Genomic DNA, 15,257 nt, shown 5'->3' with positions numbered 1-15,257 from the left:
GGAAAGCTAAGATGTAATCAGTACACATAGTATAGTGTTTGCAACAGCTGGAAGCCAAAGACTGCAAATGTGCAAAACAACACAGGTGGATCTAGAAAATGATACTGAGTAAAATCTATGAGAATAGTGAATAAGGTAACCCCATTCCATTGTCATACATTTAAATTATATTCAGAATGATTTTACAAGAACAGAGTTTTCCAAAACATATAAAGTCTACCCATTTAACACACTAGAATGGTGCATAGGGAGGGTGGAAGAAGAGATGAAGCATAAGAAGTAAGTAGTTCAGAGACTGATAATCCACAAGATGTGATAAACTGGGCAGCACGGTTAATTCAAAGCTCTGGTCTGACAGCCACCCCTCTATTCCTTTTGGACATGCATGGGAGTGTCCTTCTGTCTCCCTTGTTCACTTGCCTCTGTGGAACAAGAACTCAAGCTGCTTCTAAGCGATTGAGCAAAGAGAAGCCCTCTGAGCTCCCCCTTTGGTGGTGGTAGTGGGGAGCATGTGGTACACGTATGAGTTTTCAGAAATGAGTTGTGATCACCAGGATTTCCTTTCCAATCTAAGCATCTGATAACTGATTTTCATGATCCACCATCTACTGTTCTAGATCTAGACTTTGTCAACCTTCACTGATTTTCCACACCTCAGAAACTGACGCCTGTCTTAGAGGAGACTCCAGAGTTAGCCTGAAAAGCCCACAGAGCAGCTCAGCCGGGATGTGCAGTAGCAGGGACTGTAGCAAAGAAAACTTCCCATTACCCATCTCTGGGTACCTCTGCAAATGATAGTCATCGCTTAACCTCAAGGTCACGACAACCTATTTTATAGCGCTCGCTGTCTCTGAGGATGAGCTCTAGCGAGAGACTTGTTTGCTTTTTATAGTACTAAAAGAGACAATGAAAATTGCCTCTCAGAAGATCATTTCACCAAGTCTCTGTTGCTCTGCAGGGAATATTTGTTTCCTCATTTATATTCATGTCTCTAAAAGACAAGTAGACCTTGGATGAAATTTCAGGCGACAGTAAATTATAAATAATGTATCCATTTTTTTCTCTTCCATACTACTTGTATTTAATTCCCCCCAGAGTCTTATGCAAACACCAGAGACAAGAGGACAGGAAGCTATTAACATGATGGAAAGAATGAAATGGACTGATGTTATGTGGCAGGAACACAGCAAGGGAAGACATCTTGATCAAAGGAAGGTTTTCTGAAGCCAGATTTTTCTTTTCTCCTTTTTAAAAAAATTTAGTATTAATTTTTTTTGACATTGCAGCTCTGTTCCAGACCACTAGGTAGGCATGTCAGGGGTTATCAGTGGATGCAGGCCAGTTTGGGGCCAAACTTGAAGCTTTGTTGTTCCATCACTGAAAGCACAGAAAACACTCAGAAGGATCAGCTGGGAGCAACACATCCTAAGAACAGGATGCTGCTCAGTGGAAAACTCAGGTACTGACCGTGAAGACAGAAAGGATGTTAGCTGCTAAAAGGAAATAAGCCTCTAAAGGCATCCTCTCTGTTTTGCCACCACAAGGCTTTTGGTGTTCCCTGACACAGCAGGAGTAATTCGTGCCTTGGGGATGGATGGGGTGAAGACTGTTAGCATCCAAATCTGCGTGTAAGTGAAAACATTCTGCTCTTCATTTCTGCTTCTTATCCTTTGGTAACATCCTCACCCCCAGCTTTAGGAAACTGACACCCTTGTATTCTTTACCTCCTTAATAAAATTTGCTCTTGGAAGAAGTGGAAAAGGTAGGGGGAAGGGACTGGCTACTGGCAATGAACACTCATTAATATTAACATGCAGATAGCTATGTAGCCTCGTGTAATTTATTCAGGCAAATTTGCATCAGGGTAGCAGACAGCGCCTGAAATTAGGACTTTGGCATCATACTCTCAGGCTGTACTTCCTTGCCTGTGCTGTCCCTTTAAGAAGTATTAAGAAATTTCCCCTCTGCTTCAGTTTTGCTTCACTGGAGACTTTCTCTTCTGCCCTTTGCAGCTCTTCAGTTCAACCAACATTTATTATGTCTGTTATATATCAGGCTTTGTGCAAAAGACTTTTACACACACTTTTCTGCTCAAGAATTTTTTATTCTACAACCAGTTGTTTTGGTGAGTTCTACTGAATCTCCAAGATAAGGCCAGGAGGCCAGGAAGATTTTTGTGTATCCATGACTTACATTTTAATTTTCACTTTCTAATAACACTATTTGAAAAGTTCCACACATGAGCAACCCTTGTAATGTACCAGGTAGTCGTGGTGAGTCTCTCTGATCCCTTAAACTCTACATGGAGCAAACAGCTCACTTAGTAACTATATTTACTGCATAGGGAATTTAGATTTTCAGTTTTCTCCTTATTGAGGTGATGCCCCAGGAGTCCAGGGACAACTAGAGTCTTACAACAAACTAACAACATAAATATGTCGTGAGAGTCCCTTACACTGTGCATCAAACAAAACCACTATCCTGGCCTTCTCTTCAGATTTCCATGTGAGCTGTTATCCCTTGGTTTATTTGATCCTACTGGGTCTGGATCCACTGGATCTGTAACCTCACATCCAAACTATTGAATCTCCCTTGGTGCACCTATCCAGACGTGGTGGGGTGAGGCACTGCTGCAGAGACCACAGAGACTTTGCTCAGGTTGTCTTTTTGCTCATTACGCCTAGCTGTGGCATCACCAGGATGGGAATGAAAAGTTGATACTACCCTGAGCAAGCGCTGAAACCCATACACTGTGTGTGTGTGGGGTAAAATTATTAGTTTAATCTAATAAATATGAAAAGTGGGAGTTCTGTTTAAGTATCTGCTATCTGTGTTCTTTTAATGGGTAAGAAATTCTTAATTCAGTGGAAAACTCCAACTCATAGGTCTTTAAGTGATAGTTTGAGAAAGGGGACCACAGAAGACCCTTTAATTAACCTGCAGATGTGCAGGGAAGGATTTAAACAAGGAGGACAACACCTTAATTCTTAGATAAGGTACCTTTGATACAGCACAGAGGTGAGTGCAATTGACTTCAGCCCCAGAAAAGAGATCAAGTGTCCTCTAATTTTCACTTGGTAAAAATGCATCTTGGTTTTATGTCTTGGTTGTGCATTCACAGCTTATTTTCATTCTTTTAATTAAATAAAATGTTTGTTTTCCTGATTAGTGCATGCAAACGAGGAGCTTTGTGAAGTATGGAAAGGTATAAAGAGGAAAAGAGAGATTAGGCATAAACTCACTACCTATGGAACCCCTGGGCTTGATGTGGAGCATTTGATTTGCGTGTCTTCACTGGGTAGTTGGAACCAGTGTATTGAAAGAAAGGCATCTGAGTGGAGCTGGGAGACTTCCTGTCACCCTCTGGGTATGGAGAGAGGAGCTCAGGGGAATGGCTAGGAATCTAATCATCCCAGCACTTCTAGAAAGCACGCAGACATGCACCTAAGAGCACGGATGGGCTCACATTTGCCCCACAGAGAAACACACGCATACCACAGAGTATGAGACAGGGGACAATTCAGCTGGGCTGGAAGTCCCACAATACAAACTGTAGAAAGGTACCAGGGAAGGTGGCCGGGAGGAATATGAACAACGTACATCCCAGAGCTGGGACATTCTGAGTCAAATTCCAGTTCTGCCACCCAAGAGCTACAGGATACTGGGTGAGCTGTTTCATGTGTCTGTGACCTAATTCTTTCATCGGTTAAAACATATAGATAGTAGCCCACTCCACATAGCTTATGATGAAGATTAAATTACATAATAGATATAATGCAGTTAGGACAATGCCTGACACATGGTGCCACAGGGTAAATATAAAGTTATTTGCTGTTCTGGATACAACTCTTTGATCCCTTAAGAGTATCTTTAGAAAGTCTTCTGCTGACTTAAAGGAGTAAGCCTGGAGGGACAGTTAAATGCAAAAGTAAAAAGCATTTGTTCAAATTCTGACCCAGTTCTGCAAGTCTTTGACTTCTAAGCACTTGGGTTTCATTAGGTGCAAAATGAAAGACAAAGGCCTGCCTTACCAGTTGTGTTAAGGACTGACTAGAGATCACAGGGGTGTGAAATGCTTTGTGTATGGTAAAGGGATGCCATTTAAGACTGAGAGCTTACTATTGCTATGAGTCTCTGAATATGAGCTGCAGAGGAAGAAGAGAAGGAAAAACTTTTCAGGTACAATGGGCAGGAAAACAGAACAAGAAGGAACTCACAGTCTTTACTTGTTGCTTTTGATCCAGGAGGATCAGGGATTTGGATCCCTGGCTCCTGTCATTAACTTGGTGGTGTGTGCAGGTTCTCAAAGGGAGTGTCATTGATAGGTTCCTGCCAGCCCAAGCTCAGTAAAGGCTGCTCAGGAGCCAGAGGTCATGCAGGGAAGAAGCATCAAAGGGCCATAACTGCCTCACCTGTGGTGAAAGCCGTGGAGGTGAGGCTGCTCCGCAGGGCATCCTGAGCCGCCTGCAGGAGCACTGTGTAATCCGTGTTTTCCAACAGGCCTTCCAATCGGATCCAGGTGTCCTCTGCATCCACAATCAGCTCCTACAGAGAGCCAAGGGAGGGAGGGAGGTGGGAGCAACCTGCTTGTGATACGGGAAGTAGCGAAGGGAAGCTCAAATTCTATGGCCAGTTAGCTCAATGTTTTTCTTGTCATCCCACAGTACGGAAAAAACTGCCAATCAGCAGAAAGGATGGTTTTCATGTGACATCTGGGCCACCTGCTAGCTCAAAAATGTGCACTGAGATTTATGCAGCTGGATCACTGAACTCAGTGGTTTTCAGAGTGCACTGGGTTTGCTTGACAGTATAGGAAGAAGCCAAGGAAGTTGGATCCTGGGTCTTTCTACTCCCATCAAAAAGACTAGCTCTGCTTTAATCTTTTCTGTATATTTGGATTTTGCACATAATTTCTTAAAAAGGATCCCACTGCAAACAAAAAACTTGAACTCCAGTGTTCTAGTGGGTTGTGTTGACTGATAACATAAATTTTTTCGTTCTTTACTGTAGCTTATATAGATGTTGCCTGTGTAGTTGCTTGTTGAGGCACAAAATGCAGTTGAATTTGGTACCCAGCTTGCACTTGCTTGGGCTGTTAGAAAGTTCATTCTGTACCATGTAGTGGAGGTTTTGGGGGTTTTATAATATTGGGAAGCACCATCACACTTTGTGAAGCTGCAACAGTAGACTCAAACCTGGAGAAGGTGTCAAGGCCTGGAGAAGGCCAGTGCTGTGCCTCAGCTCTTGCAGAGCTTGGGGATGTGGGACCTCGAGCATGGGGCTTGCAGACTAGGGTTCTCTCCTCAACAGTAGGCTGCGTACCCATGTTGGGAAGCCCAGTTGATTTCCTGTGAATTGCTTCCTTCCCCCACCCTCCTTTCCACAGGTCACTCCTCCGTCAGTTTCCACATACCCTTGCAAGGGAGACATGGGCATGCCCCTTTCCAGCACATTCTTACTTTTCGGCTTCCATCGGTAGATTTGTAGGTCAGAATGTAATTCTCAATGTCTGCCCTGGGAGGCTGCCAAGAGATCAGTGCACTCTGTCTGGTGACTTCACTGGCAGTCAAGTTTGCTGGAGGGTCCAGGACTGCAAAGGAGAGAAAATGCCAGGGTGAACGTGTCTCTCCAGTGCTTCCCTGTTTGCTGTCAGACACAGTGGTCTCCTTGCCCACCTTTGTGGTCACTGGGTTACTCATCACATAATGACCCCAATTCTAACTTAGAAAGAGACAAAAAGGAGTTCCTGAGTCAGAAGATGATCATTCAGAGTTGTGACCATTGGTTCAGCTACTTTCCCACTTCCCTGACTTATGCCTCGGGGCCTGGGAATGATGTCTTCCAATCCAGGCTTCTCCGCCTGGGACCCTGACGCTGTTCAGCCACAATGTCTGGGAGTTCCTACTTGAACTTAAAACATTCTGCATTTTATCTTTGTCTATTACATTCCTGTTCATGATCCCACTCAGCATCTCTTTTCCCGACATCTCGCCTTTATTGTCCTTCAGACTTTTCTGGGCCAGATGCATTTTTAGTATTGTGCTCTCTTTGTTCTACCTATCACACAGGGGTCCCAGAGAGAATGGGAACGGGACCTGTTCTGCTGGCCAAGAGCTGCAGCTCTCTGTCACTGGACTTGGGCCCCACTGGGCAAAATAAGCGTTTAAAGCTACACCGTCCAAAGCCCAGAAACTATGGTTCAGTTACTACACGAACACTGGTTATTTTTATGATTCACAAAATCCTCAAGGCATATCAGACCTGCAGAAGACCACGCACTCACGGGTAGAGAAGTTGGTGCTGATGGTGCCACTGGTCAGAGGTCCACTGGCGGCATACATGGTGACAGTATAGTGGGTACTCGGAAGCAGGTCCACAAGCTGGAATTCCTCGCTGAGTCCATCAACCAAGATGGTTTCTCCAGCAACTGAAGTCAAATGTATATGGATAAGGATTGAATAAGGCTATGTGATCAAATCTAAAGGGATCTCACAAACGTTGGATGCTGGAGAACTTAGGAATGAATGACTTTTATAGATTATGGAGCTTATCATGTTGTATCTAACACCCCCCACCCACCTATTACATCCTCATTATGGGGAGGCCAAATTTCCTCCCTACTACTCAGGTCTCTAGAGTTACAAAGAATAAGCCAAATATTTGGTCTCTATGAGCTTTTCCTTCCTATAGCTCTTCCCAATTAAGTGCTGTTTTCTTCATACTAAGAATATTCATCCCTCGCTTCTCATTACATTTTTGTGACAGCTCTAAAATTGTCACAATCCTTGCTGCTTTTCTTTGAACAAGTAGTCAGGACACTGGTAAGTATCTCTGCTAAAATGCAAAGCTTGGAGAATTGAGAATAATAATATTTGGGATGCAATGGCCAATCAAACAAATGGTCAGTCTCCGCTTCTGCTTCTGTTGTTTTATTAATTTGTTAAGCTTTAGGGCAACCATTTGCTATTATTTTCATATTCAGAGATAAGTATTAATCAAAGAAAGAACTTATTTATTGCTACCCCATCCAATCTTTTATAGTTGCATTTTACACCCATGGGCAGAGATTTGCATTTATATCTATTGCTTTTTTGCCTTGTTGATTGAGTTGGATCACTGTTCTATTTTATTGAAGTATTTTGGAATTTGGATTATATTAAGCCCGGTTTTGTTTTACCTACAAATTTAGTAAGCTTGTCTTCTCTGAATTCACTCAAGCTGTTAATAAAACTGTTCTTTATATCAGGGCCAAACCCTCTATTGGGCAATTAGAATATTTCAATATTATTCAGCATTTAACCAAGTTTATTAAGAATGTCTTCAAACTAGGTAGGGCCTGAAGTTTCAACTTAACTGTGGTCCCAACATATAGAAAAGCATGCAAACAAGTTAAAGTACAAACTAACTCTTTGGAGGAACACACGTGATGACATGTGATGACTACCTCTTTAATACCTCCTTTGCTGTGTCCTGCCATCAGTCACTGCTTCAGCCACATCAAACAATGGCAGTTTCTTAAACTCCTCCTGCCCTCTCGTACCCCTGAAAATGCTGATCTTTTCCTTAGAAATATATTTTACCTCCTTTTCACTTTCTTTGACTTTATTTTCTTCCTCTTTCCTCTGTCTCAAATTATAATGGCCCACAGTTATAGTTGCCCATGTTCCACACTTCCTACATCACGACACTATGCATTGTTGGAACTACTTACTTCTCTGCATCGTCACATAGGTTTAATGAAGATAAGACCTCAAGAATTGATATCATCTTGTTAAGTATGTTTCCCATGGAGGGAATCAAAAGTATTTGTTGAATGAATAGAAGTGAATTTCTACGATGGCACTGTGTTTTGTACCTGTGTCTTACTGCCTTAGGGGAACCAAAAAGCTTTGGCAAAGAAGAGACTGGTGAAGGCAAGGTTTGAAGGGTGGGCTTTCTAGGTAGACCTGCAGGGGATAGTTTCTTGGTGGAGGAAACAACATGTGCAAATGTCTGAGAAAGCGTGGTGAGAGTGAAATATGCCAGATTGTGGCATGCACAGAAGAATGGAGGGAGTTGAGACAAGCTGTGCATGAATCCAAAGAAGTTCAGATGTATTTACATAGTGATATATCCACATAGTGGTACTCATTCTTTGATGAGAGCCATGCAGTCACCTACAGTTCCTGCTAAGTCCAAATGTGGGCCACCAACTATAGTCTATCTTTAAGGATTAAATGACACGCAGTTTTCTAATGCCGTGGTGAAACACAAGTATGCTAGCAGATTTGCCAGTGAAAAACAAGGACATAAAGCACTTTTTATGGAACTTACTTTTAGAGAACTTGAGTTGATATGTAGCAATCACTAACTACTTTTACATTTTCAGTTTTAATAGTCTCTTTTAGTTTTTACTTTCCCATGCTTTCACAGTAATTTTAGTTCATTGCAACTTACAGAAATTGACTTTTTCTGCCACTTTTTGAAAAGTCAAGACATCTGCCTGCCTTCTGTTTTCTGGTATCTTTGTTCTCTAGATTTCTGAATATAACCTGTAACAATTCTGTGATCACATGTTTAATTTAGGAAAGGGAATAATTTTTCTAAGCCTGGAGACTAGCAGTATGCAGCCCTATTTTGCTTTAAGCTTCCTTATTCAACTTCAAATAATGCAAGGTGAACAAGCCCGATGTAGATAACATTGAAATTCAAGATTTCATGTTCATTCAGCCTTTTGGATTGGAATGCGTAGAGCAGACCAAAGCTACAGAAAAGTTTAGCAGCTCCCAATCCTTTGTCACCTCTTATCATTTGTTATCTGCCACAAGCTTGGTCTTATAACTTCCCTGTTTTTTTCCCCTCTGTATGCATCCAAAATTCTGCTTTGTTGTCTGAAGTTCTTTAGGGAAAGTTTTTGCTCAATTATGAGTTCTAGTGTTATTTCTCTTTTTAAATTTTTCTTTGGTTACCTTCCTGTCTCACATTTTTCCGTTATAACTTTTGAAAGTCCTGTAGTTGATAGTTTGCAGACTTTGAGGATAACTTGATGGCCTTATATATAACTGAAGAAGGAAAGCAGGAGAGTTTCCTATTTGTCCCTCAGGTTGAGAAAATGCCTTTTTTGGGGGACAGCACTGGAGATTGAACCTAAGATCTCCACACTGAGCTACACTCCCAGATCTTTCTTAAATGTTTAAATTTGAAACAGGATTTTGCTAAGTTCCCAAAGTGGGGCTTGAACTCAGGATCCTTCTGCTTTAGCCTTCCAGAGTGCTAGGATTACAGGTGTGCTCCACCATACCAGATGCACTGGCCAATCAAACAAATGGTCAGTCTCTGCTTCTACTTCTGTTGTTTTATTAATTTGTTCAGCCTGGTCCCTGTTATCCCCACCCACCTGGTGCACAGGCTTGAGATGCTCACCTGTGAAATGTGTGAGCACAATGACATAGTTCTCCACTTCCCCTGCAGGTGCCCTCCACTGCAGCAGGGCTTCTGTTGGGGTGATGTTGGTAGCAATCAGATCCACAGGGTTATCCATGGCTGAAAGAGGATGGGAGAGCATCGGTAAGGGTGAGAGGAGCTGCTGGGTGGAAGTGCAGTAAACTATCAGAAATTTCACTCATGATGAGTATCTACTACTATCCTGGGAGAGTAGGGCACAGTGGGTAGAGACTTCTTCTCTTTCTCCCCTCTGGCTCCATCAGCCTCTTCATCTGCCTCTCCTCCTTCTTCTCAAGTATCCAGTTCTCCCTCAATAGCCACCAGATCTTCTTTCATCAGTTGCTTACCTGCAGAATACTGTAGGATGTGCTATGGGGGATTTCAGGTAACTTTGTGTTTTAGACAGTTTATTATGGATAGAGAACCTAAGAACGTATTGAAATTATTTGAACTCTTTGCTGAATGAAATAACTATGCTTCCAGGTTCATTTGCACTTTCATAAATGTAAGATGTGCCTTGTGGAAAGATCTCCATTGATGAATTTCAGGAAGTGCAGTGGTTTCCCCAGTGCTGAGAACTCAGAAAGTACTCAGTGAGGACTTATAGAATGGCTGTATGGAATTCAGGTTGCCACTAAGTCATATGCAATTATTGAATTCTTGCTTCACTACTCACAAAGCTCTCTCTGGTATTCTTTTTGTTGCACTGAGAGTCAAGGGGCTTCTTACAGGCTTAGGAAGGACAACAATGTCTGTTGGGGGAACAGAATTTGCTTGTCACGGGACCATCTCCCTATTTTTATTTGCCCATGCTATAAGCCTTTGCTTTGTTACTGTGCTTCTCTTCCATCCCACAAAGTTGGGGTTACAGTAGCTCAGGTTACCATAGTACAGGTATTACAGTAGTTTAGGTATTTAAGGCTTACACAGTTTATTCTGGGAACCAAGATCTGCTGTCGATCTGCCCTGTTCTCTAATGAAAGGGCTTGTGGTTGTTTATAATTGCCTATGTTCCTCACCACAAAGTGAAAACTAGAAAATATTTTTTAGAATTTTAAAATTTGAATTTTATCCATAATCTGTGCTTTCAGTGTTCTTCAAATGAAACCCTTATTAAATTACAGTCGGCTTGATTTCTCGGAGACAAGCTTGATGTCCTGAAGGAACTCTCATTTCTAAAAGTTGTGAGACTAGAGACTTTGCATTAAAATAGCAACAAACAAACAGAGATACTTCTGAGGATAACCTAGTTGTCAAAATGGCTCTACTTGAAGTTGAAGGAGGGCAGTTTGGGTTGGCACACCACAGAGCATCTGCCTTAGAAATAATTGCTGCTTCAGGCCAAGAACCCGAGGAGCAAGCTGTTGACTGAAGTTGTTGCTCTTTTTCATCTTGGGAGTAGGAGGCTTTTGAAATCTATTTTGTTGTATTCAGTGAGAAAAAAAAATCCAGTTTCTTTAACATAATTTTCTAGGATTTTCAGGAAGGTGGGAAGGAGACTTTTTCTGGCTCATTGGATATTTTTCCTGGCCTATGTTATTGACCAGACACATTAATGATCATAGGTAATTTGGGGGTTAGGGTAAGGTTGAATTAAAAACATGGATGGGTTATTTGTATTTATACACATGGAAGGAAACTAGGAAAGATTAGGATATTCTGTGTGGTCTCTAGAAAGAGAAATTTTATGTTTCAGAAAGAGTTTTTGGCCATTCTTTTTTAAAAAAGAGAGAGGTTCTGATTTTAAGCTCGTGAGAACATATAAAAGTAATGGGGATTCCAAGGCACATTTCCCCCATTTGAGAGAAACTACTCTCCAGGGAAATAAGCAGCTTCAGGAAATCCAGGTGTCCCTTAATGAAGCAGCTGGATGTTTACTATCTACTGCGGGAATGATGGCTTAACTAGGAGGTTTGGTCTGGCAGTTGAGGAAAGAAAATTTTGGCTGTGCCTTCTAGTGACTTCAGTGGCAAATCTTTGCTAATTCTGCACAGTACAGTGACAGAGGGGCCAGACAAGACGTAGGGGAACTATTAAGCGAGACCTGACCACAGTTTCCAGAGGAACACTTGTGAGTGGGACTTCTTCCCCGTATTGCCATATTACAAGATGGTCACCCCCTTTTACCTCCCTTTGCCCTGAGAATGCAGAGAATACTTGGCTCTGATCACAGGCCTGGGAGAGCATGGACTACACCCTGGCCCTGCACATGGCTGAAGATGCTGTATGGAGGAGCACATCACCACTACTTTTATCACAGGTGAGAGAGTTACAGTTACAGCCTTTGATACCATCTTCCTTTCTGGAGCATAAAACAAGAACAAATGGATCTATTTGGTGGGTTCTGACCATATACAATGAGCAGGCTGGTGACCCCAATTTTCATGTTACTCAAATAACAACTCTGTTTCTCTGAGGTGAACTTTTCTTCTCTGAGTATTTTTAAACACAAGACAAGATGTTCTCATTTGTTGGAATTCAATTCTACCACGTGTCTTTGGAAGGGCATGGTTAATGTTGGAAGTTCCACGTAAATTCCTAACATAAACCAGAAAGACTCCTCTAGTGGATGACTCACCGAGCTCCTTTTATTAGACAGGACTATTAGTAGAGAAAAAATTTGCAAAAGTGAGTTGGAGGAGCCCTGGGAAAGACCCACGGACCCTGATCCTGGATCCAGTGTCCTCTGTGTGAGCAGGAACAACTTTACTCCTTGCCTCTTCTGTTTGTGGTAGGTCCTCAGCTGGCATCCTGATTTGACACACAAGGGGGAGATGTGCCTACCTGTGTGCACGAGGGTACAGATACGCTCACTCTCCTCCCTGCCCCGCACGCTGTTGAGACTGATTTCATATTCAGTTGCTGGGTACAGCCTGGTGATGGTGAATTCTGTCACAGTGTTGGGCACCACTGAGCTGTCCAGCCTTCCCACTAAGGAAAAGCAGAATTCATGGTTAGTGTTTCTAGCTTTCTCATCCATGTGGTCCATGGCACAGTCTACATGGGGACATTCCGTCCTGAAGCACAGATGGGTGGGAGTTTCAAAACTCAGCAAGAAGGGATAATTGTTTTCACAGATTGGGAATATTGGGGTTTGAAGAGACCTTGCAAGTTGGTCCCACCCTTCATTTTATGAGCTTTTGGAGCAGAGAGAAATGAAATAATGAAAAAGTTGGTCTCTGAGGCAGTTCTGTCCTTGCAGTATAAAGTACACATCTGCAAAGAGGGCATGTAAGCAGCCGAGACAGGACACTCTGTAAAGCTGTTCTCCCTTACTGGAATTAAGCCTGCCTCTACTTTCTTAGCAATGTCACATGTGCCAGCAAGAACTGGCAGGATTCAGGCAAGTTCTGTGCCAATTTTCTCTGACTCATAACTTTCAGGGATGGCAGAAATGGGACCATGTCACTGTGGTCCTCCCCAAGACTCCATCTGGCTCTACTGGGTCTTTATTTCTGTTGAGTTTGAGTCTTAGACTTTCTCAGAGAAATGGTCTGGTTCTTTGCAAATTCATATTAGGGCTCTTTGTTTTTACTGCATGACCTAGATAATGGCAACTGCTACCTTTGCTAGTGAAGAGTCTGTTATCTGTGTGAATGCAGTTCAGTCTATTTTGAGAGATTTTGATAAGTCCATCTTCACTGACATGCTCTCACTTTGAGGGATCATGCCACAGATAGGAGGAAAAATGCAGGCAGAGGCTGATGGCCTGTGAGCTACAATAATTTTCCCATAACAATCTGAATGAGCTTTGAGTCCCATTTACCTCTGAGAACTCAACTCATTTTATTACCTTGGGTGGGTCGATACGATACTCGGTAATAGTCAAAAGGTGCAACAGGAGGACTCCAGGAGACCATCACTGAGTCCTTGGTCACATTGCTGATTGTGATGTCTTTGGGGGGATCGATTCCTACAAAGATCCAAGTGGTTGTGAGAAAAGAGAGAAAGAACAGTGTGAAAAAGGAATTTTTACCTTATTTCTATGTTGAGCAAGAGTCAGTGGTATCCCAGAGGCTAAGATGCTACTAAGTAATGAATCATCCTTAAAACCATGTTCAGTCTTCTGAAATTTGTGGATATGGCCAAAGCGATATTTATGGAGAACATTTTAGCGATAGAAAGCTAAGATGGCAAGGACTGTGTCCATGCAGCAAATATTACCTATCTGAAGGCCGACTAGGAACTTTGTTGTAAGTGCCATGATTTGTTTTGAATTGGGAATAACATAGTTATCTCTGGGGAAAACTTCTTTTGGAAAACCCAACTCTGCTGCTATCTCTTTATTTTTTAGCAGCCATTTGAGTTCAATTTGGAAAAATCGCCTATTGACTGTAGTGGGATTTCAGAGCACAAGTCCAGAACAAATCCACTTTCCTAAATTGCATTTCATTTAGACTGTATACTTTTTTCTTTCACTGACTGCTACGGAATTTCAGGGTTGAATCATATGAGTGTTTAGTCCACTAGTCTAGTTCATGAGTTCTTGTCAGTACCCAAACATGTATGTTCTTAGCCATGTAAGCTTCGTGTTTGGGATTGCATTTGGAAATAGTGAGATAAAAATAATCTAATTCATTGCAAGAGTTTTCACTAAGATTTGTACATTGTGTTTTCCAAATAATGTATAAATCAATCCCAATTTTTTGAGAGCAAAGTCACTATATAGTTGCTTGCTAGTTCTGTGTTTTTTTTTTTTTTGAGGAAGCATAATTTGCATTAGTGACCTTATTGGGCAGTCACAAGATATCTCTCCAGAGTGGGAACAGATGGCTCTTCACTGTAGAGGGGTTCCTCTGGGAGACTGGCTTTCTTCAAGCGTTTCTTTTAGGCTGATAGATCTCTGAATCAATGCATTTAAGCCTTAACCTCAAGACATTGGATCTGTCCTACCTTCCAAATTGGAGTTTCCCATCTTATATATCTTATGCATCCCTGAAAGAAGTAGCTGTTTGAGAGCAGCTCAGAGGTCCTCTCTAGCCAAAGAGGAAGTTCTCTGCAAATTGAATAGTTTTCTTTCTACATTTCATTGATTTGTCAAAGGCAAATACTGTGAGAACCACTTTCATCAACTGCTACCAACTCTGACAGTCTTACCTGTGGTGATGGAGCCTATGATGGGCTCAGAAGTCACTGTGCCATGGACAGCCACCAGGTTGACAATATACTCAGTGGCTGGCTGTAAACCCATCAGGACAAAATGCCTCTTGGTGGCATCCAAGGAGACCTCCATCATTTCTTCCTCTTCATCCTGGGGACTGTAGTTTAGAATGAGTCTGTCTGCTGGGGGAGATGGGTCACTCCAGGTAATGTTGACACTAGAGGACGTCACATGAGAAAAGTGCAAATGGGAGATGGGACGGAAGCCTGAAAAATACAGAAGGTAGATGGTTCTGAAACACAAGTGACACGGCAGCCATTGAGCTAGAAGAACCATTTGAGTGAATGGATTTGCTCTCCTTGCTAATAAGAGTTACATCTTCACTCAGTGTCCAGAGGTTCCATCTCCCTACACTCCAGTCCTGTCTATTCCACCTTTCCCAAGCCATGTACTAAAAAAAAAATCAATTCTGATAAGCCAGAAATACCTCTGTGAGTTATTTATTATACAGATTCAGGTTTAAAAGTCTCCATTCTGGAAGGAATTTAACATGATTCCATGGATGCTTATATTGCCCACTGAGTTAGTGCAGAAAGAGAAAGATGGACAGAACCAGCTATTGTGTCCAGGCTTTAGGATGCCAGACATACATTTTCAGGCATATAGCATCCTTGCTTACCTCTCCCCTTCACTACCAATCATTCCCACTTGATGCATGTATTAGTTTTCCTTC

The 15,257-nt window shown here is 42.1% G+C and overlaps 1 protein-coding gene across 3 annotated transcripts in view; it reads right to left on the bottom strand.

Moving 5' to 3' along the window:
* The window catches only part of Tnr (tenascin R), a 427,384-nt gene that overhangs the window by 36,240 nt on the left and 375,887 nt on the right, over nt 1-15,257 (bottom strand). For all 3 annotated transcript variants that reach the window (XM_003474657.5, XM_063240217.1, XM_023567106.2), the window contains 7 exons: nt 14,521-14,790; nt 13,217-13,336; nt 12,208-12,354; nt 9,403-9,522; nt 6,284-6,427; nt 5,460-5,590; nt 4,413-4,545 (listed from right to left, as the gene is read on the bottom strand). In XM_003474657.5, the coding sequence (XP_003474705.1) occupies nt 4,413-4,545; nt 5,460-5,590; nt 6,284-6,427; nt 9,403-9,522; nt 12,208-12,354; nt 13,217-13,336; nt 14,521-14,790 (1,065 nt within the window). The remainder of the gene's footprint in view (nt 1-4,412; nt 4,546-5,459; nt 5,591-6,283; nt 6,428-9,402; nt 9,523-12,207; nt 12,355-13,216; nt 13,337-14,520; nt 14,791-15,257) is intronic.

The sequence above is a fragment of the Cavia porcellus genome, unplaced genomic scaffold (genome assembly GCF_034190915.1).
Source record: "Cavia porcellus strain 051 isolate PalLab524CR breed Dunkin Hartley unplaced genomic scaffold, mCavPor4.1 scaffold_29, whole genome shotgun sequence".
Taxonomy (NCBI): Eukaryota; Metazoa; Chordata; class Mammalia; order Rodentia; family Caviidae; genus Cavia; species Cavia porcellus.
The sequence above is the reverse complement of the archived record's forward strand: the minus strand, read 5'-3'. Positions and strand labels throughout refer to the sequence as shown.